The sequence below is a fragment of the Vigna angularis genome, chromosome 11 (assembly GCF_016808095.1).
Source record: "Vigna angularis cultivar LongXiaoDou No.4 chromosome 11, ASM1680809v1, whole genome shotgun sequence".
Taxonomy (NCBI): domain Eukaryota; kingdom Viridiplantae; phylum Streptophyta; class Magnoliopsida; order Fabales; family Fabaceae; genus Vigna; species Vigna angularis.
Genome location: NC_068980.1, coordinates 21,252,857 through 21,279,728, shown reverse-complemented (window position 1 = coordinate 21,279,728; position 26,872 = coordinate 21,252,857). Strand labels below are relative to the sequence as shown.

At 31.1% G+C, this 26,872-nt stretch overlaps 2 protein-coding genes across 4 annotated transcripts; one reads left to right on the top strand and one right to left on the bottom strand.

The window, feature by feature from the left end:
- The first annotated feature begins 10,835 nt into the window (after positions 1-10,835).
- On the top strand, positions 10,836-14,446 carry LOC108332441 (O-fucosyltransferase 20). The gene is made up of 6 exons (XM_017567706.2): positions 10,836-11,903; positions 12,146-12,311; positions 12,691-12,780; positions 12,926-13,209; positions 13,286-13,544; positions 13,791-14,446. Exons 1-6 carry the CDS (start codon positions 11,221-11,223, stop codon positions 14,019-14,021), a joined length of 1,713 nt encoding a protein of 570 aa, XP_017423195.1. The 5' UTR covers positions 10,836-11,220; the 3' UTR covers positions 14,022-14,446.
- Positions 14,447-21,542: 7,096 nt separating this feature from the next.
- Positions 21,543-25,688, bottom strand: LOC108332358 (S-adenosyl-L-methionine-dependent uroporphyrinogen III methyltransferase, chloroplastic). 3 transcript variants are annotated; one of them, XM_052871198.1, is made up of 6 exons: positions 25,140-25,282; positions 24,963-25,053; positions 24,456-24,533; positions 24,263-24,332; positions 23,361-23,638; positions 21,543-22,339 (listed from the first exon to the last, which is right to left on the bottom strand). In XM_052871198.1, the coding sequence occupies exons 1-6, from the start codon at positions 25,148-25,150 to the stop codon at positions 22,193-22,195; spliced, it is 675 nt and encodes a 224-aa protein (XP_052727158.1). In that variant the 5' UTR covers positions 25,151-25,282; the 3' UTR covers positions 21,543-22,192. The 3 variants fall into 3 exon arrangements, with proteins under 3 accessions (XP_052727158.1, XP_017423073.1, XP_052727157.1); XM_017567584.2 differs by having other exon boundaries at positions 24,963-25,688; XM_052871197.1 differs by lacking the exon at positions 21,543-22,339 and adding an exon at positions 22,470-22,893 and having other exon boundaries at positions 24,963-25,660.
- Positions 25,689-26,872: the final 1,184 nt, after the last annotated feature.

Genomic DNA, 26,872 nt, shown 5'->3' with positions numbered 1-26,872 from the left:
TCTTCTTCCCCAAAACTCTGAAATTCTTATTTCTCCTCCTTCTCTCTAAAAGCTCTCCCTTCTTTCTACCAAATCTCACCTTTTCTCTTCTCCGATCATCATTCAGACACCGTAGAAGCACTTCCGGCGTCCAGAGCTTTAGTTTGAACCGATCAGTTTCGAGTTCTGAACTGGTAAGTTCTTTTCTAGTTAGCCGTTCGTTATCTGGTACATGCAAACCAAGTTCTGGTTGCATGAGTTCATAGTTTCTTTCTGAACCATTTTTGGTCTGTTGTTTGGTTTAGTTCGAAGAGTTGTTGAGCGTTGAGAGTAGAAGGATTTGTAGTCAGACAAACCGTATTCTATCTCTAGGACGATCGTTCACTTTATAAGGTAAGGGAAACTTATTTAATTTAATTTGTATGTTTACTATGCTGTATGAACGTTCGTTAGTTGACTGAATGAATAGGATGCATGATGGTTGATATGCTTGGATTGCATGAACGTTCGTTTATTTAATGAGTGGAAATGAAATATGATTGTGCTATGTTCTGATTTATGAAATATATGGAATTTCTATGACATGGATTGTATGAAGTATGAAAATGGACTATGATATTAATATATGAAAGTATGAAGATATATGTTGAGAAATTTAATTGAGATAAATGATTATAGTATGAAATTTCTATATGAAAGAGTACCTCATTACCGAATGGTCATCGACCGTTTGGTATTTCATAGTAAATTTGGTTAGACTTGGATTCTTTCATTTGGGAAGAATCTTAGATGAGGACGATCATCTTCTTTTCGAAATACTGTGCATGAGCGATCGTTCTGAATGGTGCTTGGTCTTACACCAAGCGATCGTTCTGAGTGGTGCTTGGTCTTACACCAAGCGATCGTCTGAATGGTGCTTGGTCTTACACCAAGCGATCGTCTGAATGGTGCTTGGTCTTACACCAAGCGATCGTCTGAGTGGTGTTTGGTCTTACACCAAGCGATCGTCTGAATGGTGCTTGGTCTTACACCAAGCGATCGTCTGAGTGGTGTTTGGTCTTACACCAAGCGATCGTCTGAATGGTGCTTGGTCTTACACCAAGCGATCGTCTGAATGGTGCTTGGTCTTACACCAAGTGATCGTTCTGAGTAGTGCTTGGTCTTACACCAAGCGCTCGTCTCATTCCTTTTATAATATATCTTGATGAAAATAGCGTTCATCCAACTTCAATAGAGTTTTCTTTTTTTCGTGTTCGGTCATTGACTGGCATTCGATTTTATTGATGCTAAACTCAAATAAGCTAAGTACTCATAAGCATTGGGTTTCTTCATGTGAATTCTTCTAAGTATTTTTCTTTGAAGTGTCCGTAGTTATTGATTTCGGCCTAGAGCCTTAGTACTTGACCTGGTCTTTTCGGTGTTCGGTTAGAACTCGCAAGAGTCAGTTCATCTAATTGGCTCTCCTTTTAAGTAACGATCGTTCGTTCTAGTCGTTCATGTTTATATGATTGAACTCGGTTTCTTTCTCAAACCGATAGTAATCCTCTCGGTCTTAATCTATTATGGAACTGGAGATCCCTCGGTCTCGCTCCAAGTGTTAGTTCTCGTTGTGAGTTAGCATTTAACGTTCGATGTTTGGTGTCCTTAATAACCTTTGAACAAAGAAGAAATTGAGATGATTGATAATGAAAGATGAAATTGAGAATGATTATGAATGAAATATGAAGAGAATGTGATGTGGATTGAAATGTTTGGATTTTGAACGAGCGTTCCGGGGAGGAACGACTCATGGATGAATATTGGAATTGGTAAAGTATGACTGTGGGCATGCTAATGCTGGCGGTTCATCCTGATGTTCCGTGAGTACTCGTCCTCACGTAGAGGAGGGTAGGTCATGTGTGGGAACGGCAGGAGGTTCTAGTCCTTAGGGGTACTTTGGACAAATAGGACTAACCTCGGGTGGCAGCTGATGAGAGTATTCCAGTTACTACATCACCTGGGTGCATGAACGCCTGTAGCTACACATATTTCAAACAGTCCGGACAGTCAGTCTAGTATTAGGCCTTATGTGAAAAGTATGATGAAATCTATCTTGTGTGATTGATTGTGTGAAATGTATGTTTATACATGAATTAAATTACATAAGCTTACCCTGTGTTTCCTGTCTTGTCTTGTTTTGTACGTTCGTCTTGTCATTGCAATGATCATCTATGTGGATGTGAGCAGAAGGAGACGAGTTGTTGGAAGATGCGCTGGAAGAAGAGAACTTGGTCGAGGTTGAAGTGAAGACCGAATAGTAGTACGTTCGGTCAATAGTTTAGTTGTTTTAAGGTGGTCGTTCGATCACCTCCCCTTTTGTTTTGAACGACCGTTCGGTGCTTGTTATGTTATAACCGTTTGGTCAGACTTGTACTCCTGTACAGTTTAAGTTTGTAAATTTTCCTGTAAGACCTTTTGACCGTAAACTTGCGTTCGCTCTACTTTAGTGTAAGAACTGAGCTGTAATATTATTATATGTGATCATTCTATTATATGGTTGTACACTGTATTTTTGGGATATTATATATATATACATACATATATACATATATATATATATACATATATATATATATATACATATACATATATATATATATACATATACATATATATATATATATATATACATATACATATATACATATACATATATATATACATATACATATATATATATATATACATATATATATATATATATATATATATACATATATATATATATATACATATGGGTATGATCCAAAACACAGTATGTAATTTTTAAAAGTTTATAACAACCACAATAGATATAATCTTTAGAAAGAACATATAACAATTTTATATATTGTAATAATATATAGCTTTAATTTCAAAATGAAATTTTAAATGCTTTAAATCTTAAAATCAATTTACATATTTCTTTGAAAACAAACATATTTAAGTATTATACATGACTTGAAAGTGATTTTGAATACTTAATTAATCCAGAGACTGTCTTATTTTTACAGCATCATGGCTAATAAATACAAAGGTAAGTGATTAATTAAGTAGGAATTCGTTAAGTATATTAGAAAAATAATTTTTTTCATAACCAAATAATTAATTGTAGAAGAAGAAACTCTTCGGTTAAGTTAATATAATATGCAAAAAATATGTTACAACATAAAAAATAAAATGCATATTTATATATAAATTATTTTTTGTATACAATAAAATATCAGAAAAAAATTAATAATTTTTACAAAAATCTCTTAAGAAATAAAAATTTGCACATAAATATTTTTGTTTTTTATTTTGTCTAGGATCAAACTTTTTTGACAATTTGATTGAAGTTATACAAGATTGTAGTAGCTTTTAGTTGCTTGAAATTCTTCAGCGGTATATGACTTGGCATACGAGACAAAATAACAATTAATTACCTTTTAAAAGACCGTGTCATGTATATTTTTCCTACCATTTAGATAATTGTGCATGATCATTGTCTATTAATCTAATCAAATCAAGTATTTCATTTTTCGTCTAAAATACTCCAAAATTCTGAATATTTTTTTACAAAATAAATGTAATTCAGTAGAATTTTTTATGTATCTACTAAAATACATTATGTGTAACATAATTATAGTAAAATACTTTATACGGTGAATAATTTGTTTTATGTGAGATTTAACTCGAGTACATATAAGATTATACATTCCTTGATTTAAAAACCTAAACAAAATTTCTCCTAAGTATCTTCAAGATTATAGATAACATTAATGCCCAAGTCAACATATGAAATGCAAAGATGGTGGATACCATGTTTCGGGAAAGTTCTTATCTAGAATTGATGAAAATTTTGACTTGAAAAGAAGAACCAAGAAATTGGTGATGACAAACCAAACCCACACGAAAATGAGAATGGCCAAACTTTGTACAAATGGGTTGTGTGAGTGTAGTGTCTTTGATTGAAGTGAATATATATGTTAGGGACAGTATGAGAAAATGAGATTAAGAGAGAAAAAAACAGAAAGGTCTTTGTCAATGCCATTATGATGTTTCCACTTCTGAGCAACCAAGAAGCAACAAAGATTGGAATGTAGTGTGCCCTTCTTTCATTGGCTCTTAATTTCTCTTCTTCACTTCATAATCATCCATTCATCATTCTTATCATTCTCACAACCCCACTTATATCCTTTTCTACTTCCTCACTTCTCTCATAAGTAACTTCAATGTCAATTAACCTTTTTTTTTTTAATTTAGTGTAATACCATGCCACAATACATTGATATTGTACTTTTTAGGTAAATTATCTTATCTATCTGACTCAATAAATATACTAAAGAGTATATTCCAATAAAGTTCATTAAGTCTCTTCATTTTTTAACAGTTCAAAATACGTCTATTAAGAGAATATTCATATATTAATGTTAGTTTTTTCAGTTTGATATTATGTTATTATTTATGGTAAAGTATCACTTTGATGTTATTATTATGTAAGATAAATATTATTTTAGTATTACAACATAGCTTCATGACCTATATTAATCCTATAAATATGATATTCACTTAATCTTATACATATTCTCTCATATTTATTTATATATAAATTCAAACTCTTTTAATGACTTTAGCGTAAGAGAGTCTTTTAAGGTGAGTTTTTCCTTGTGTTTCAAATTCAAGAGTATCATTAAGATCCCTATAAGAACATTTGGTGTCCACCGTGGCGATAACGAGGTTCTAAGACGAATCGTCGATCCTTAAGCCCTTTATTAGGGATGAAAAATCATTTTTCTTAAACCTCGATTGAAGAACTTATTTCATATCATACCCAATAACTTTATATCATTTAAGAGTTGAGGCTAAAGGCAATTTAAATATTCATTATTTCTTCCATCCTTCGATGTATTTTTTAAGACAAAATCATAATGAAGTTTCATGCTTCAAAACAGATAGTACTTCAAGAATACACTAATCGATCCTCATAAGTTTATTAGACTTGCGATTGGAACAAATTATATAATATATATGTGCGACACATTTCTTAATAAAGAAATATGAATGTAAAAGAAATTAATTATTTAATTATTAGTTATATATTGTTTGATTTAACTTTTAAACAATTGTGAACACAACATTTTTTTGAAATATTTTTTATACAAAAAATGAAAAGGTTTTCGATTGTTTATCCAATAATATCTGGAATAAACATTAATTTTAACATTTTTTAAGTTCAATAGTAATTTTTTTTAAATCATAAATTTTCAAAAATAAGAGAAAAAATGGTGTTATTTGTGACAAATTTAACTAAAAAGAAGAAAAAAAATAATGTTACATAACACAAAGTAAAGATATTTTATTTCCAGTGTTGTCAAAACGAGTTACTCAGCCTAATCCGGCTCTACCCACCATGTGTTAGTTATTTAGTAAGTCAATCCAACCCAATTAACTTATTAGCAAGCCGAAAAAATTTGAATCCAACTCGGTCTATCATAGTTTAGTAGATTAAAGGAGAAGGATCTTAAATTATATTTATGATCAATCAAACATAAGATTTCATTAACACAAAAATCTTTTTAGCAAAATTTTTAGTAGCTTTATCGTGACTCAAATTTGTTTTTGCATAAAATTGAGTTACTAAGTATAAAATTATGAACTTTTCATGTTACCTAATTATTAAATACAAAAATAATTTCATGTAAGCTTCCATTTTAATATTTTGTAAATGACTAACTCAACAAAAAAATACTTATTAAAAAAATTAAATAGGTTGATAAGTCATAGCTCACCATGGGTTTAATCCAGGTGAACCGACTTCTTAATGAGCTAAGTCCAAAATTGACCTTAAGTCCAAAATTGACCTTATCGAAATTTTAAATTTTTTTTAATCCAAACCAACCTGAATCCATGGTGGTATGAATTAACTCACATGTTCCAACTTACAACATTGTATATTTCTTTAATTTTTAATGTATATTATTTAACGTTTACATGTAATTACAAATTTTACCATTTAACTATTATTGTTTTGTAACTTTCTTTCTTACAGTTTATAAAATTTTTAAATTTTACGGATCAATAATAATTTTAGCGGAATGATACATATATAAAAAAATGAAAATTTGTTAGAATTTTACAAAAATGAACATGATTTTGACCTTGTTTAAGTTTTTGAACACGTTATTATTCTGTTAAAAACTTAATGAACTGAAAAATTAAAAAAAAAATCTGAAAAGCATGCAAAGAACAAAACACAAATCATAAAATTCAAAATGGTAATAAAAAGGAATTTAATTACAGTTCGATGATGTTGGATTTTAAATAACTAATATTTAGAGCATGCAAATAAGAAAAACACGAAAAGAAAAATAAAATCAGTTTTTTCATAAATTAATCAAGAAAATTTGTTCGTATAATTTATCTAAATCTTATTTTTAAATTAATTTTACTTTAAAATTATTTCACTTATTTAAATATAAACTAGTTGATTTTTTTAGAAAAGTCTAAAAAAAGGTAAAAGGAATTAACTTCTTATAAACTATAATTAGTTGCATAGGTTGAAAATAAATGTTTAAAGAAATTATAACACAGACTTGCTACAATATATTGATTTTTTATTTTATTTTTCTATAATAATTTTTTATGAAAAGCTCTTCCAAATCTGAGTGGTACTACTTTTTTAGTTTTTAAACTAGACCTGTTAGATGGGTACATATTTATATAGTTTTCGTGTTTGTGTTTTCTGAATGCAGTTTCCGAAAGTTTTTATCCTCTGTTACTCCACACATCGTAGTAAGCAAAAGCGGCACGAAGCCCGCAGAAGGTGAGACTGAAATCCCATGTGGAATGCTGGACGCGTCGCTGTCCACCACGTGGCACTATTTGACAGCAAGGTTTTATCACATTCCAGCTGGCCTTTTCTTTGAAATAAAAAAACCAATAACAAATTTTTATATTTTTATAATTATGTCATTGACATGAAGTGTTTATTTTGCGATGTTATAAATATTTAAAAAATAATTAACTAATAATATAATTAAAATAATGATTATCTTCATGTTCGTAAGTAGACGACGTGTGAATATGAGTGTCCAGCGCACGACGTCCCATCGTCATCATTCATGAAGAGAATTATTTTACAGAAGTTTTATTCTATAACTTTTACAAACAAAGAAGACAAAAAATAAAATAATACATACACACACACACACATATATATATATATATATATATATATATATAATCAATATAGCTCCACTGTTCTAAAAATATCTTAAATTAATTTTTATTATTTTTTATAAGAGTATAGTTAGGATATTCTCTTCTGCTTTGCCAGATGGATTATGTATCAGACCAGCAACAATACATTCTCAATTTGGATAAGAGAATAAAAAAACATAATCATTCAATAGGTTATAATATTATATATATATATATATATATATATATATATATATATATATATATATATATATATATATATATAATTTTTATCTTCAAGAATTTGGAGGATGAGATATATGTTTCTGTCTCAATGTTCCATCATTTTCTTCAAATTACTTTTCCATCCTTCACTAAAAGGATTTCAATATTCAAAATTGATTGTATTTTTATGACGTTTAATTGTACTTTTGGTTCGTAAGCTATCATAATTTATCATTTTTTCAAATTTTAATTGGATTAATAAGGCTTGCAAATATATAATGCGTAAAATTGTAATAAGACTATTTATAATGACGTTATAGTTTATGTCATTTTGAATAAGTGGTCCTCACATGTTTGCAAGGGATGCGATTAAATATTCACACCATTATTGCAAATGGATTCCTTAGCCTTAGGTTTAAGATTAATTAAAAAATTAAAAAATTTACATTAAATATAAATAATATACAAATACAAATACTCATGAGTATATTATTTTTAAAATGTTGTTAGATTTATAATATGGATTTATTCATAATTTATTAATATCAAAATTTACAATATTTTTCTACAAGAACCCACAAGTGGTATTAAAACTACGGTTTTTTCCGTTATAGCCTCAAAAGAGTGTGATTTAAAAAAAAAATGATTTAGAAAATGTTATTTTATAAAAACGATTTGAATGTTACCAGAAAAAAGAGACAATTATTTGTCTAACAATAAAAATCAATTATAAATAATGTTAGAGTGAACTTTTGAAATGTTTTGTAGCTTTGTAATTTTTGTTAGAAATTTTAATGGACGTTATATTTTATTCATGTATCCTTGATATAGAATAAAATGTAACATAATATTAAATATAAAATATTTATAATATCTCAATCTTAATCCAAAATAATAACTAATTTTTAAAATGGAATGATATTTTTAAAATTGAAATATTTTCTAAAAGCTAATTTAAATAAAAATATATATTAAGTAAATATTTTTAATATTCCTTTTTGTTGGCTTAATATTTGTTTATTTGAATTTTAAATTTTTAAATTTGATTATCCTTCTTTTTGTGTTTGATTTTCTCCTTTTATTTTTTGTTTGTAATTTTTATTTTTCTCTATCTTGCAGGAAAAATATCTTCTTTCAATTTGATATTTTTTATTGTATTTATTCTTTTATCAGCGTCATCTTCTTTGTTGTAAATTTCATGACAGTGACATTTGAATGTTAGAATATGGATCTTCATCTACTTTCTTCACTTAGACATCAAAGTTCTTCAAAAGATATTCATCTTCTTTTGTGTTTCCAATTCCTCCTTCATCAAATCCAAAATAAATCTTTTTGTCTTTTGTATGAACTTTGAATACTTCTAGGTTATTACATCTTTTATCATACCAAGGAGATCTTAGGTTTGAGAGACGCTTAACATTTGTTGCTCCTCATGTGGTTTTGTACAACCACTATTTATAATCCAATCTTTTGTAGATGTGTTGGTTGTAACTCATAATGTTGCAAGGAATAGTTCATCCTTTGATTCTACGGTCTTTATATCTTCTTGACGATCTTGGGATTTGCATGCATTCTCCACATGTCCTAATTTACTACATTTATGGCATTTTACATTTAGCCTCCACAAACACCGATTAGATTGGTGATTATTTTTCTTCTAATAAGGAGAAGATGAAAAAACATGATGTATTTGCTCCTTCGATTGTTCTTGACTATGAGATTTTGTATGAAGTAAACCACCTTTCCATGTCTAGATGAAAAAACATGATGTATTTGTATGAAGCAAATATACAATATTCATAATATCTCAAAAATAATAACTAATGTCTAGATATTTTTAAAATTGAAATATTTCTTAAAAATTAATTTAAATAAAAAACATATTAAGTAAATATTCTCAATGATTTTTAATTTATTGTGCATCCAAGATGTAGTGATTTATTTGTTTTAATGTTAAAGTGAAATGAATTATACTATGATAATGTTTTTTTTATTATATTTACTAATTCAATTTAAATATAAAAAACAATTTTCATGTAGAAATATATAAATATAAAATTATAAATATGTGTGAGGTTGAATTTAGTTATAATGAGTTTGTAATTAAAACGTGGTAAGAGATTATAAAAACTAATGGGGCATGTAAGATCTACTCAAATTTGCTATGATGAAAATTTTAATTGAAAAAAATTGAAATGCTAAAATACGTAATTACATTATTTGTAGGACTAGTAGAACCATAATTGATTATGTGGAGTTAAGTCATTAAAAAAGAGATATAATCTTCTTGTGAGATAAGTCTATTGTATCTATTTTCTTTTTTTCCATCTATGAGGTGAAGAAAAGTTTGTTAGTCAAATTGTGAGAGTGATAGATATTTACATAATAATAATAATAAAAAAATCAAGACTTAATATCTATCCAATATCTTAATTATAAGTAATTGAAAGAATAAACAAAAAAGAAGTTTTAAAAAGTTATAAATAAAAGCATGTACATGATGTCGCTCACTGTTTGATAAAATGAGTTACTTGCTTATCATATATTTTTCCATAAACATACTAGGTTTAAGTGTGTTTAAAGCAATGGAGTTATAATATTGAAACATAACATGCTTGATATTTCTGTATAGTAAGATGCTAAAAGCCAGTTAATTTCTGCTTAAAGATGGTTCATTATTTAAATGTTCAAACATGGTTTTAAGGTAATTTTATGTGTGAGAAGCTTCGAGCATTGGAATGTTTTAGGGTTTGTGACATGCATTGTGTGAATGTAGGATAGGATGCGTCTACATTTAGTTAAGAATTGCCATATTTTGCGGGTCAAATAACCCTTGACCAAAGATTTGAGAGTGATTTTGAACTTTTGTCAAACTCTATATTATTGAGTTGAATTTTAGTGATCAGCAAATGGAACAAGAAACTAAAAAATTTTATGTAGGTAAATTATGCTTGATATAATTTTACACACTATAAGTATCAACAAAAGTTAAAGAAAGTAATTTTTTTATATTAAAATAAATTTTAACCAAAATGTAAAAAGGTAATGAAAAACTCTACCAACTGGGCACATCATTAAATAGAATAATTGAGCTAATAAAATGCTTGATTTGTAAAACTTTTGGCAAAGAAATCCATGTATTTTGTGTGACATTGACACCTCTATGGCTTGACATTAGAATTAAATAGGTATGGATTTAGCTGTTTTTGAATATTAGAACCCTGAAAATAGAAAAAGAAAACATGAGCAATATATTTTGATTATGATTAGCAAGAACAGGATCCAAATATGGATGAAAAAGCAGACGTATGAATGCAATAATGAATGGGGGCTTAAGGGTCAATCTCTAACAAACATGGCATATAGTTCCCATATCCATCAAAAGTTGAGTTTTGAGAAGGATGGTGTCTTTATAATGAATGCCAAATGCCAACACATTAAACCAAAAATTCCACTTTAAAAACTGTTTCCACCATAACTAAACCGAACTTGTCCAAATCCTCAAACCTCAGTTTTCATTCCTTTGATTAGGCGTTGAAACTTTGATCCAACTTCCTCAGACCCTCTTCTCTCTCTTCACTCCTCTTCACTCCTCTTCACTTCTCTCTCTAGAAAGTGAAGACTTTTGAATGAAAACTTGATTGAGGCTCTTTATAACAAACCAAACTTCATTATCTCTCATTATGTCCTTCTTCTTCTTCTTCTTCTTATGAAGGAAGTGAAGTTCAGAACAAAAAACAATAAAGGAAAAGTCGTAACTATTTCTCTCTCTCTCTCCCTCTCTTAATCACTCTGTGAAAAGCTCATCTCTTTTCAATGGCTAAGTCAAAAAACAATGCCAAGAAGTTGTCCTACATATCAGTTCCTTCTCAGATCATCAATTCTATATCTTCTTCTTCTCTGCAATCTCTTCTTGACTCTCCCAAGAAGACTTCAAGGAGCACCAACAGGTTCTTTTTCTTCTTCACAAACAGCATCTTCAGGAGGCCAAGATTGTGGTTTTTCACTCTCTTTCTCTTTGGTTTCCTTGGCATGCTCAAGTTTGGCCTCACCATTAACATCCCATTTTCTCCCCACCCATGTGCCACAACCCTGCCTCAGAACATGATCTCAACCCCACATCCAAAGTCAAACCTTGGTGTTGTGAGACAGAATAACATAAAAGATGAGGTTTTGTTGACAAAGGCTTTGGTTTCCCATGTGGAGCTTAGAGCACAGGGATTGGACAAGGTGGAAGGTGATGGAGGTATTGAGAAGAGTGAGTTCTGGAAGCAGCCAGATGGGTTGGGATACAAACCTTGCCTTAGTTTCAGCAGGGATTACACAAGAGCAACCGATGGGGTTCTAAAGGATAGGAGAAAGTACCTCATGGTGGTTGTTTCTGGGGGCTTGAATCAGCAAAGGAATCAAATTGTTGATGCAGTTGTCATTGCTAGGATTCTTGGAGCTTCTTTGGTTGTTCCTATATTGCAAGTCAATGTCATTTGGGGTGATGAAAGGTACATTTTATTCTTGTCCAAAGCCATATGGGTTTAGCTTATTGTTGGATTTTAAATTTTGGACAAGATATCAAGTAATGTTTAGGCTTAATAAATGCTTTATGCTCTTATTCCGATCCACTTGATTAACTAGTGTTAATTATATTTCTTTCCTTATTTGTGTTTGTTATAAGATAGTGTGGCGAGACTTTGATTGTTTTTCCTTATTTGTGATGTTTTCCATTTGTTTGGTTTGATTGCAGTGAGTTTGGTGATATATTTGATTTGGAACACTTCAAGAGAGTTCTTGCCAATGATGTCCGAGTGGTTTCAGCATTGCCATCAACGCATCTAATGACAAAACCAGTGGAGGGAAGTCCTCCTCTTCATGTCACTCCCAGCTGGATCCGTTCAAGATACCTCAGAAGAGTAAGGACTTGTTTGATTCTCTCCGCCCTTTTTGTTTTTAAAACGGTTTTCCAAAACAGTTGTACAGTACTCATCAATCAATTTCTCATCCAAAATCTATAAACTTTTGAAAATTATTTCCACAAAAAGTGTTTTGAAAACCAACAACCAAAAACGGTTGGAGACGTTCTCTTATCCTGTAGTGTTTTCTTCAGGTGTTCTGTTCATTGGTTTTTCTGTAATTCTTAATGGGGTTAGCTTCTCCAAATTTTGCTGGTCCATTAATATGATAGTTCATTTGGGGGTCATTTTATGCATGCCACCTACATTAATATGAAAGTGAGTGTTTTCATTGTTGTTTGGAAAAAAAAGACACTTTCCTGACTGTAGTCTTGCGCAGTTCAACAGAGAAGGTGTTTTGCTCTTACGTGGTTTGGATTCAAGGCTTTCCAAGGATCTTTCTCCTGATCTTCAAAAGCTTAGATGCAAGGTATTTAGAATTCAAATTCTCTTGCTTTCTGTATATTTTAAATGGGAAATAAAAACAAGAAACCAGGTAAAATCACCCTTTAGAAATTGGCTTGTATAAGAGTAGGTTGCAGATTGTGAAAGTTAGTTCTGATCTTGTGTTTCAGGTTGCTTTCAATGCACTGAGGTTTGCTCAACCGGTTCAGGAACTTGGGGACAAGATTGCAGAGAGAATGAAGAGCAAGGGACCTTACCTTGCTCTTCATCTAAGAATGGAAAAGGATGTGTGGGTGAGAACTGGATGCCTACCTGGTCTGAGTGAGGAACTCGACGAGATTGTTAGCAATGAGAGGATAGAACGGCCAGAGCTATTGACTGCAAGATCAAACATGACTTACCATGAAAGGAAGATGGCTGGTCTGTGCCCTTTGAATGCTGTGGAGGTTACCAGGTGAATACAACAGCACTTTTGGTTACTTGGTTTTTTTTTCAGCATGTTCTGATAGATGTTTTGGTTCAATTTATAGGCTTTTGAAGGGTCTAGGAGCTCCAAAGAATACTAGAATTTATTGGGCTGGAGGACAACCTTTGGGTGGAAAAGAAGCCTTGCTTCCATTGATCCAAGAGTTTCCTCATTTTTATAGCAAGGAAGATCTTGCCTTGCCAGGAGAACTACAACCCTTTGCAAATAAGGCATCCATAATGGCTGCCATAGATTACATAGTCTCTGAGAAGAGTGATGTTTTCATGCCATCTCATGGAGGAAATATGGGCCATGCAATTCAGGTTTGCCTGTTATGTTGTTGTTAGTGATTCTTCTTCTCTTCACAAATGTCAAGTTATTTTCACTTTTGGTTTGGAAGATAGGAAATGGTGAAAACAACATTTTACTATTTTTACCTTCCCTATTCAAATCTAGGAGAATAGGAAACAAAGTGAAACCAACTTGGTAGTTTTATATCTGTTTGTGACAACAGGAAACTAAAATATGCAATAGAAATAAAAATACTTAAAATGGTGTTTCACTTTCAGGGTCACAGAGCATTTGCTGGGCACAAGAAATATATAACTCCAAACAAGAGACACATGCTCCCTTACTTTCATAATTCTTCCATCTCTGAAGAAGAGTTCAACAGAATCATCAAGGAGTTGCACCAGGACTCATTGGGGCAGCCAGAACTTAGGACTATCAAAGCTGGAAGGGATGTTACAAAGTATCCTATTCCAGAGTGCATGTGCAATGACTCACATGCTAATTCCTGATCTAAAAGCAGTACCAAAGTTTGTGGCATGAAGGCTATTTAGCAAGGAAGAAAGTGCAACTTTCAATAGGATGTGCAATTTTGACCCCTTTGGAGCACTTCAACTGCCTTTCTTTTCAGGGTAACCATGAGTTCTGGGCACCCAGTTTCTACTGCACATCATTTCAAACACTCTTCTCTACTGGGAGGTGTACCATTATTCCCTAAATACGTTTACCTATGATTTCAAGCACTGTACATTTCCATCGTCATTCAAATGATAGATTCAAAATAAAATACAACAGAAGATCATTCTTTGATTTTTTATACAGAGATTGTATAGGATATTTGATACGTTCTCTTTAGCTGTGTAATTCTTATCACAATGTGAAGACTTGTTGATATTTGTGTATATATATATATATATTATCATTAGTTTTTGGATTATTGTCTGATCATAAAGATCACCTTGTGCAACCCTTGCTACCATTTAATTCACCACTGCGAAAGTAAGACAAGTTAAGAACTTGAAGAAACAGAATATGTGATTTGATTGGTATTCCAATACCAGAAAAGAAGAAAATCTTTGTAAATGTTCATGTAGTTTTCATAAAGCTTTAATTTATGTTTTCATTGGAATGCTACTAACAATACTATTTTGGCCAGTTTAATTATCCTTTTAAAGTGATTTTGAAGTTACTAAACTACTTTTCCATCAACAAGCAACTACTTTTAAACAAAACAGTTTTGTTTTAGCAAGCATTTTGTCTACTGAAAGTTAAATTCAAAAGATAAATTCAAAATGCCTTTTTGATTAGTTATTCACTTATTGGCCAAAGAACCTCAAGACCATGTTTAAGAAGACTGAAATTCTGCAAATTATTGGCATGAGTTAAGTTTATGGTTTGGTTTTATAAAAAAAAATGGTCTTGTATGAACAAATTTGAAAGAAAACCATATTCTGAAAAGTTGTTTTCCAAAGTTTAGACTAAAGCAGGTGCAAGTCTGTAAATGAGCAAAAGAAGTTAGTTACGTAGGACCACTGCATTGCCAGAGCATAACATTATTGTAAGGTTGGCATTATGTGTTTGTTTTGGCATTATTCTGATTGAGGTTTGATGTTTGTTTCAGGGTATAGTGACTGTTATTGTCTAACATCTTATCTCAAAATCATCCAATTACATCAGACATTCTACTCTTTCTGCTCATGTATTCTTCTTCTGTGAATAATATTGCATTTGCATGGTCAAATTTAAATTTTGGTCTCATTTTTCTTTCACACTAATATCCAAACAAAAACTTCATACACAGTATAACTATTAATGTGCATTACAAAGAATTTAAAAACCATATAAAAAGTTATATCTAATCTCTTAACAATAGACAAAATTACATTAACTGCTTGTTAATAAGAGTAATAGGTATGTACTGTTGTGGTAATATCTTGCACTGTCAACAAATTAGAAAGCTATACTTGATATGACTTTTGATGTAACTTTTTGTAATCAACAAATGCAAAAAAGACTTATATTAAAAGTAAATTATAACGAATCAATAATATAAAACTCTTTGCATTAAAGTTAAAGTCTTATTTAATATCTATTAAATAAAGAGTTGAACATGAGCTGTTATTTTTTTCAACATTTGATGTATACACATGACTGCTACTTTTGACGTGTAGATTCCTGAATCATGAAAGAGATCCTCCTTTCCCTAGAATGAACTTGACAGGAATTTAGCATGAAATTGACTGGATTTAAAATTGTTTCAAAAAATACAGTTGATCCAATGCTTCTGGCTTGAGTGCAATTTGGAACAGAAACACATCATGTTATTGGTGGAGTAACATTCAGACACTATTTGTAAGCATGTTTCCTTGAACCAGGGTATGAGAATGGCTTCAAATGTTCTTGGCTGGCTATAAACAAGTCAAACAACAGCAGGACCTACTCTAGCTTGGTGTTTTCTTCTTGTCAATGTTATCCAGCAGCATCAGCTGTACCTGAAAAGTTTAAAACCAAGGGACCTGCCAAGTGTAATAATGGTACCTTCTAAAATTATTCTAACTGGCCCCCTCTTAGTTTTTGCTGCATCTACCTGCTACTATTCAACTTCAATATGACCTCTATTCACTGCTTTGATTCCCAGAACAAAACCTCCATTAACCAATCACAGAATTTACATGCAATTGTAGTTATGATTTCACATAATTATTATATCTGATTTATCTTTCAAAGTTTTGTATGGCAAATGTCTCAATACATTATATAGATTATATGTAAATTCATCTTATCTCTAATACGAAATTTCCAACATATTCTCTCGTGTTGAAATATATATCTTGAACATAAAACTAGGAATCAGTGAATGGTATGATAATAGCAAATGACACAATAGATTCAATAAACAACTAATTTTATTATGATAAGTTTCAATGACTTTCATATTATCTTAAGATTATGAACTTTAAACCTAATTTAACTTTGTAAAATTTGTTTGTAAGATAGAGTTTGTAATTATTTTTATACCATATGAATCGGACGGTCCAAGGAAGACCACACAGGGTCAGCCTAACCGGACGGTGGCAGAATAACCGCCCGGTAGGTTATCTGGATCATTAAGACCATGATCAAGGTAAGCAGCGATTAGAGCTATTGAGCTAAAATTGGGCCATGATTAACTTTTCACTAATCTAAACTCATGACAAAAACTATAAATACAGGTCAAAGGTAAGTGGTAGGTACGTTGCATTTATTACACATTTATTACTATTCTATTGAATTGTCGAACGGTTCATACACTGACTTTGACATCGGAGAATCTTTGACAGGTTCCTTCCTGGACGGAAAAGCAGGACAACAGAGTTTGGAATGAGACCGGCGAGAAGGCAAAATTATGAAAGAGTTTAGTGAGTTAATCCCATAACCGAAACAATTTTTATTGTAAATTTATCTTATTTATAGTCGATGTAAATATTCACCATAAAAGGGTATGTCCTCCACCCTGGTACCATTGCACAATGTCGTAGGAAAAAGCTCTAAGATTCCTTGATCACCACCAACTGGTCCCCATGAGACAAGATATCAGTAGTACTGTAACAAGGCTGTGTAGGCTTGTGCATGTCCTGCAGTGGAGTTCAGCATCAAAGTAGTGTGTGACATGGTGTTATTGGGACCCCACATGGCCCATAAATCCAAAGTTTTCTTGAAAATTTATGGGATCATTAAAAAAAAAACAGGTATGCATGCATTATTCAGGTGTGTGCGCCCTTTAAGAAGCTAAAAATAATCTCAATTATGGGAAAATTCGTAGCAGAAAAGGAGCCAAAGGGCTAAAAGTTTATGCAGTAGGGAGACAATAATTGAATTCAACAATTGTTTTTGTCACTCCTGCTAATGCAATTACAGCGAATCAAATTCCCTTAAATTTCATCACTCATCTTTTTTGTATCACAGGAAACAAAAGTTTCGTTAACTCAGAAAATTAGCTGCTTTATTCACCAAAGACTGTAAGTGTCAGACATATTCAGTGTTTTGTTGCTGTCTTGCTACTGATAAACATTGAAGTGTTTTAATCAAGTTTATGATATCATGGAAAACACAACTCTTTGTTTCTATTAAAGACCTCAGATTTTTTTTTTAGATTAAACTTTTAACTTCTTTTATTCTTAATTTTTTAAATATTTTCACTGGTCAAAGTTCATGGATTTTTTGTATGTTGAATGACATGATTATGTAATGAAAATAGTAATAGTCCAGACTTATCACGTCATCAATGTTCTGACTGGAAAATTAACATTCTAGATTGGTCTTTAATCATCAAACTGATTAATAAAGGATTAAAAATTCAATTTTAAAAGAAGTAATTGATTTTACCGGAATTTGCTTTTAATAGTTTAAATTGGGTTTCTAAACAGGCCTTTAACTTTTATTAAACATTCTAAAGATTTGAGATATTAAAAATGTTTTAACATGAGGATGCATTCAAATTAATGATCTATCTATGAATTTGTATCTCTCTTTGTATGGGTTTGAAATACATTGTATAATTTAAAAATTTATTCTAGTTATGGAATAGAAACTCAAAAATATATTTTATATTATACCATATCAACATTGATTACGGATTTTGTAATTCAATATATATTTTTGGATCTCAAAATATTGAATAACACAATTCAAATCATATTTTAAATTATATAATTAAAAATATATTTTTAGATTACGTAATTTAGAAATTATTTTCGATTACGTAATTTGAAAAGTTCATGTTTTAAATTTTATATATTTTTAGATTAATTAATTTGAAAATATATTATAAATTATATAATCAAAGCACATTTTGTAATCCGGGAATTCCGGATTACATAAATTAAAAATCTGAAAATATATTTTACCATCTTAAAATAGATTCTCCATGGTGAAATTTGAAACATATTTGTGAATTTCAAATTATGAAAATATAAAGCATGAACATGTACACACGCACAAACACGCAGACGCACAAACACACGCATGCACACACATGCGCGTGCACACACATACACACACAAACATGCTCGCTCAGCCAAAGCCCTCTCACTTAGTCACCAGATATGCTCGCTCAACTAGTAGTCCGTAACAGCATATTCGCTCAACTAGTAGTGTCTGACAGAACACTCGTTCAACGACTAAATCTGTTCACTTAGCGAGAAAACCACTAGAACTTACAAACTTAAATTCTCTCAAAAGTCGCCCCGCTACCGTCAAATTAGTGAACTCTTTGATTTTGGTTTCGTCTAACGAGATTTTGCTCACCTAGCAACCACCAAGTCAATAGCTGTCTGACTTTGATTCACTAAGCGAGTATATACTTGTCCAACAAGTCTACATAATTCTACATAATAGAATTATGCATATTTATGTCATTCCAACTACTAACTTAACATACTTACATTTCAGATTTCAACAAGATAAGAAGCTAAATAAGTCTTAAATGCCACAAACCTCAATTCCTAACTCCAAACTAACTTAAGAATCCACTCCCTTAGAATTTCACTGGTCAAAACCCCCTTACTAAACCTTCCCTTTTTAACTAATATCCTAATCTTTTACTCATTCATATACATAACATAGGAACCAATCATTTATTTCCTCAATCTTATTAATTCAAACCCGCAAGACCCATTATATTGAACCAACCAACTCCTTCATAACTTTCTCATACCAAACCAAAAGATTCTAACAATAACCAAGTACTTATGTCATATCACAACAACCATTCAAATCAATTAAACAATCCTCCCTAACCATCATAAATCACCAATTTCACACAATTCAAACATCTAACACAAATTATACACATCATACTAAGTTTAAAGCATTAGTTAGCTTCTTTTACTTGACAATGACCAAACCGCTCTATAAAGCCTAAAACAACTCCAAACGGATAGGAAGTTCTATATACTCCCACAAACCACAAAAACACGATCTGGGTACACCGTTAGGACCACTAATCTACAAAGAGTCTTATAAAAGACTTAAACTTCACATACAAAACAAAAGGGACTAGCATGCAAGGAAAATGAAAGACCCAAAAAGAGGAGTAGAAAACCAACTTACTCTTTGAGAAACTGACCAACTAAACTTGAAGATCTCACTGCAAAGATTACTCAGACAGACTCTGATCTTCAAACAGATGAACAGTGAACGAGAGTAAAAGTCAGAAAAAAAAATTCCTGAATAAATTATATGTTTTAAAATAAAAGAACTTGTCCGTAATGAAACTATTATATTAAAATAATTTAATATTAAATTAATTGAGTTTCTCACTAATTTTTTTTAAATCATTGCTATTATTAATGTCAAAGCGCTTTACATATTCAATATCAGAGTTATTGCACTCATAGTTTTAACTCAATATTATTACAAATTTTGTCATACAAATAAGCATTAGATACAACAAAGATTAGTATTAGTAATAAAAATATATTATTGCATGAAACTTTTGACAGTGTGATGTAAATTTAAAATTAACAAATGTATTTAATTTAGTATTTAAAAATCAGTTAGAAGTAAAAGAATTAGAAGAAGTAAAAGAATTAGAAGAATAAAAGTAATGAATAAGATAATTTAAATATATTGTAATTATATTAATAGGAAAATTCTGATAAGAATATATTGTAATTATGGTTGAATTTTGTAAAATTAAATTTGATAAATGTATATTTATTTAGTTAAAATGATTTATCTAATAAAAATTTTGGTGTGATAAATTTGAATAATAAAATTACATAATAACATGATTGTGGGTGAAATTATTTGAAAAGAAGTTTAATATAAAATTAAATTAGGAATATGATCTTATGTAGTTCTAATTTTATTTTAAATAAGCCAGTAGTAGATGTTTATTGAAACGAGAATGAAGAATAGGATGATTTAATGGAATTGATTTGAAAAATAATGAGTTATTCGAGAAATATTAATAATATAATGTAAAACAATTTAGAAAGAAATAAATAAGGATTACATAATGGTAAAATGAATTTGAATTTGAAAATATTTGAGAAAATCATATATGCAGACATACATCCAATTACTCATTGATCCATATATCAGTCTTTGCAAAGACCAAAACAACAACTCCCACTAAAGATCACGAGGAAGTTGGCTGCAGGGAGCCGATTTCTAGATATTTTTTTTTAAGAAAAGGAATTATTTAAAAATATGAAATAAATTTTCTGAATTGTATAGTGTGATGTAATTTTAAAATTGACAAATATTTTTACTAGTCTACTTCGAATGTAAAATCTCTTTAAATTGATTAATTCATTAAAACAAAAATTAAATATTCAATAACGAAGTGTTTCCAAACTCATAAGATATTTATTTATTATTACATTCAATGAAGAAACCTTAAAAAAAGGCTAATTTACTCTCAATTTTTAATTCAAGAAAATGAAAAGATTTCAATGTGTGCTATTAAAAAAAAATACGTTGCCCCATTTATAACATAACAAGTAAATATCTAAGTAAATTTTATGTGATGTAGGACTTCTCTTATCTCAATCATGATTAAGAATCAATATTTTCTTTTAGAGGAAACTCTAATATAGTCCAATATTGTACGGATAATTAAAGAAAAATATAATTATGCGTAAATGATATAATTAATAGGAAGAACAGTGATAAAATATAAAAACACTAAGAAAGAGCTATGCATACTTTTAACCTAAAAACGATATAAACGTCATGACAGAACACAATTAATTCAAATTAAACTAATTTATAATTAGTCCTAATTCACACGTACTTGTGTATCTCTACAAAAATAGTTCAAAGATTCGAATCCCAATGATATTATTTTAAATATAAAATAATTATACTAGTAGTTTTATAAATGAAGGTAAAAATAAATTCAAGAGGTATCGATTATTTTACTTTGGGACAAAAACGAAACATATTCTTCCTTTGTCATGCTCATGATGTGAAGTACTTTGAATTTTAATTCAGAAATCCCACAGAAGAAATAATTCAGTGAATAGTTTACAAGGATGTTCAAGAAGTGGAAAACAAAAACTCAAGAAAACCTTATCCTGTATATTTTCTTTTGGTTACAAGAATACCACCAGCTATATGATTTTGAATTCACCAAACCAGAACTGAATTCCTACAACCCTCAAGGTCACATGATGAAGTAAGAACAATGAATGAAATACAGAATCAATCGTTCTGAATAACAGCAACATTGATATGAACACATGATGATACTCATCTCCACATTTTTTCTTGAAAGAAAGATTCTAAATAGCTCAAGGTTATAACACAAATTTTCCTCCAATGACCATGTTATCACTGATCAAGACAACAGCAGCTACCAAAATCGGTGTGTTTTTTTATAAAACTGAGTGAATTTGTGTATCACTTTGTTTTATTCCCAATCTTGAGCATGAAAAAAAATCAAAATTGGTTTTGAAACAGTTCCTGCCAAAGACCAAAAAAATCATTGATACCCCAAGACGGTGGCAGAAGTTCTGCATTTCCATAAACATCAGATAGTTTTGTTTAGCTTTCCCAGCCATCCTGCATAAATCTCAATCAAGACTATCATCACCCCTTGTTATGTGCAAGTGCATGCTAAATCAACCCTCCACAAGTAACCCTTCATTTCCACCAAGCTTCACATCACAGTAATATTTCTCAACAACATCGTCCGTCATGTCTGCATTAAACATGATTCTTCTTTTGTAGAAGCTGGCCAAAATGGGGATAGTTCAACAACTTTTCCTACTATAATCAGTGTTGGTGACACCAGCTGAGCAGATGTTATTTTCTCAGAAAGGTCTTTTAGTTCAGCAAACACCTGCATGATTATGAATGATTACTTTCATGTTAACAACCATTCACAACTACAAAGTAATCTGTCTCTCTGCTAACTGCTACCATTAGATAAAATCATAAAGTCTTGATTGCATGAAAGGAACTGGTTCAGATTGAGCAAACAAAGAACATACTGTTATTGATGAACAGAAAGAATAAAAACAATTTCTCTGGATATTGGAGAGATCCAAGACTAATGACTCTACTAATTAGAAGGAACTAACTAAAGGGGTTGCCTATCACTTTATTGTTTGATACACATCATACACTTCCTTCCCACACTACATATTCAATCTTCTAGATGACCATCTTTACCGCAATTAATTTGTTGAGATTAACAACAAAGGCATCACAATAAGTATTTGGATAAGCTTTTTCCTCAGGAACATGTATGTCATTTTCAGAATGAGAATGACAGCAAATCCTATATTTGTGTGTCCCTGCATGAGATATGGTGGGTCCCATGTTTTGTCAAAAATATGATTCACTTTCATACAAAGTCAAGCATCATAACAGTTTTTGTGTAGGAGTAAAGACCTGGCTAAAGAGAAAATGAATATGTTTTGTCAACATACAAGCTTTTACTAGTAAAAGAAAATTGGAACAACTTTTTACAATGATAGTTGGTATACATATATCTCAACCCACAGGTGTAGATTTAATTTTGTAACGGAGATCTTGCGTTAATAATTTTAGGTGTTGCAAGATATAATACAAGTAAAATTGATGATCAATACCTCATAAATTGCCTCAATTTTAGGTTAGTATATTAATAATTCATTAAGTTTCCATATGATACTGGAACAAGTTCTCCTTCATTCCTTTTTTTTCATAAGAAAAAGTGTTACCTTACTAGTATGTTAAAACAAAAATTATTAACTCATAATAAAGCCAGATCCTGTTAATTTATTAACAATAATGACTGGAAATAAATGCGATCCCAGAAACTTAATCAATGAGACAGGAAGAGAACTATGTTGAAAGGAAGATAAGATTGTGCTTACAGTGCGTTGGTGAAGTGTTGTCCCTCGCTCAATGGCTGCAGCCGGGGTCTGAGGGCACAGACCATGAAGCATTAACTTCTGTGCAAGTGAAGGGAAAGTCGACAAGCCCATATAAACCACCAAGGTAGAATCAGAATCAGCAGCATTTTCTGATACAAAGAGAGGATCAGATCCTCCTTTCCTTGAATGCCCTGTGAGAAATCTCACACTATTTGCAATGCCTCGGTGAGTTAACGGTATTCCCAACTCTGCTGCTATTCCAGATGCAGCAGTTATGCCTGCAAGAAATGAGAAATAATTAATTACAATAATCATCACTGTTCTTCCTTTTCTTATAGAAATCATCACATAGAAGAACAGGCAACGTGGAGACAATAGAAATAATATTTTATGCTTTCATTCAATATTCTTTCCCAATGGCAATAACAGCAGTATAAGAAATAGGAATGTGAAATTTACTTTCCACAGGATCCAGTTCATTTAAATCTATGTGCTAAATACCCTTTGTAATATGGATTACCCTCCATAGTTTACTAAGTAGAAAAACTGAAAAAGGAAAAACACTTTCCTTTTTCCCTCTCACAAGGCAATGACAGTGCGTGATGTTTAGATCCTAGGCTAGGACCAATCATATTTTCATGCCAACATAAGTTGGACTAATCATTGACTTGCCACTAATAGCTCAGAAAGATATGATTATACATAAGAAGAATTCATGTAAGAAAAATGTTTTATAAAGTGTAATACATATGCATATGCCTGTGGCCTGTGACTGATTGATCGAGAGATACTTGTTTCAAGTTCTAAAGCTAACCACATTCTGATTCTATAAGTGAAAAAGAATTTATACACACAATAATGTGCATTGGTGCCAATTGAATCATTACATTCATGAATCATACCTGGAATAACTTTGACTTGGATACCTTGCTGTTGCAAAAAGTCCATTTCCTCTCCACCCCTCCCAAACACCTGCAAGTACCCAACAACAATCATTATAAGACATCTACATCCATCATACAGACCATGACAAACTAAAACAGTAACTTTCTTTACTAATACAATCCACTAAAACAATCTCAAACAAAACCTTACCAATGGATCACCCCCTTTAAGTCTCACAACAGTTGCCCCAGCTTCTGCAAAACTCAAAAGAAGTTCATGTATTTCCTCCTGCCACAAATCAAGCATAAAAAGATCCATTTAATCATCATCTATGACTCGAACTATCTCTACAACTTCAAAACAAAAATCACACCTCTAAAGGATATTCAAAAGTTGACACACACAATTTTTTTGCTCCATCATTAACCCATCATAAATTCCAAGAAAATTTAGAGTATTTCAGTATTTGTGACCGCAATGGCAGCCACAACATCCAAGAAAATTTAGAGTATTTCAGTATTTGTGACCGCAATGGCAGCCACAGCAACCACATTCATCCATAATTTTCTGCAATATCAAGAATGATAAAACCCACGACCGCAATTGCGGTTGCAAAAACCACGTTTATCCACAATTCCCCACAATATAAAGAGTGGCAACAAAACCACAATTTAAAACCTAGCAACAACCCAACAAAAAAAAAAACAATATCTTTACCTGTGTTCTACTATGGTATCCAGCAGTTTTTCCCACATAGAGAAGCTTGGCCTGAGGGGCAACCAAATCCAGAACATCATTGGACACCAACCTGTCATACAGCAATAAATCAGCACTCTTAATTACTCTCACAGCCTTGAGAGTGAGAAGCTCAGGGTCCCCAGGCCCGGTCCCTACCAAGAACACATTCCCTGGCAAACACTCCCCTCCACTGCACTTCCCCTCACTTTTCCTCTTCTCCCTCAGCACCTCCAGCAGCTTCTTCAGCTCCGGCAGCTGCAGGGCTATGTCTTCCTCCCTCACGGATCCCGAGTCGCCGGGGGGAGGAAACGACATCGTTTGACTATCCTCGTACACCCATTGGTCCCTCTGGTACCTCTCTAGGGAGTGCTTCTCCGTAAAGGGTGAGGCGGAGAAGGAAACGAGGTGGCGGCGGGGAGGAGAAAAATAGGGCTTTCCGGTGAAGGGTGAGTGGAGAGAGGAAAAAGGTGCGAGCTTGTGAAGAAGAGCCATGTGGGTGGTGTGAGAAAAAAGACAGTACCTTAAAGGCTTGGAATTTGTTCTATATATTTTACCCAGAGGCAGTGGAGAAGTGGCAAGTGGAATGGACTTTGGGGAGATCGAGGAGACACTGTGTGTTGTGTTGTTTGCCTTTGGGCTTGTGGGAGGGACATGCCTCTGTGCCTCTGTGTGTGCTTTCCCTTTTCTTTGTTTTCTTCTGTTTCATGGTCAAAGTAGACAGCAGAATTGGGAGAATTTGGAGATCCAGGTGTAGATTTGTTAATTACAGTTACTAAATTATAATTTCTCCAATTTCAAATGTAGATAAAATAAAATAAATTTAAATTAATAACATTTAATTTCATTTAAAAGAAAGTAAAACTACTCTTTATTAAAACATAATATTAAGAATAAAAGAAGGTTATAGAAATAAAATTTTCACTTATGAAAACATGTTTTAAAGTAATCTCTTTGAATGAGATAAATTTATTAAAATTTATTTATGATTATACCAATACCTATGATTGTCTTCCTGATTTAGTTCTTGAAATTGTAAATTTTATGTCATTATTATATTTAATTGTTTTGAAAAATAAATAAATTTATGAACATTTTAGAATTTCATTTAAGATTCTAAATTTGATAATTTTTGTCATCTTGGTTCTTAGTTGAACGGTTCAAAGAATAATAATTTCAACATATATTTAGGAGTCAAAATAAAAAAAAAGTTTAAAAGTTAAATAAAATTCTAAAATTTTAGAAACGTATTTAAGCTTTCTTTATTTTAAGGTTAATAAAACAGTAAAATACAATTTTTATAATTATATTAACCATTTATTTATTTATTTTTACATTTTGGAAATTTAAGATTAAAGATAATTTTAATACGTACGTATGTTTTTATGATATTCATTAAACTTCAATTTCTTCTTTCTAATACATGTATGAATGAATTTTATTGGGTTCAAATTCCATTTTTGTATGAGATATCAACTTGTTTATTTTCTTATCCTTAAACAATCAACACAAGCCTCAACAGTAGTAAATTCCAAAAATATTAAGTACTCATTTATTTATTAATTGTTTAATTCTATCAATATGTGTTTCAATCTTCAATATTACCACAAAGAATTTTTCAGCCACAACATATCATTTTAATCCAATCATAATGTTCATAAAACTATTATTTTGAACAATAATAGCATAAAAATCATCATATAGCTGACTCAAACTTACTATCTATATTTATTTTTCAACCTAAAATCAACCCATCCTAGAAATTAAAGAAAAAACTTAGACAATAGTCCTCAAAGAAAAACATATTTTTAGAAAAACTAGGAACTTAAAAGTATTTTATAAATGGAAAATGTTTCTTGAACAACCATTTTTGACAACATTTAGACACGCGC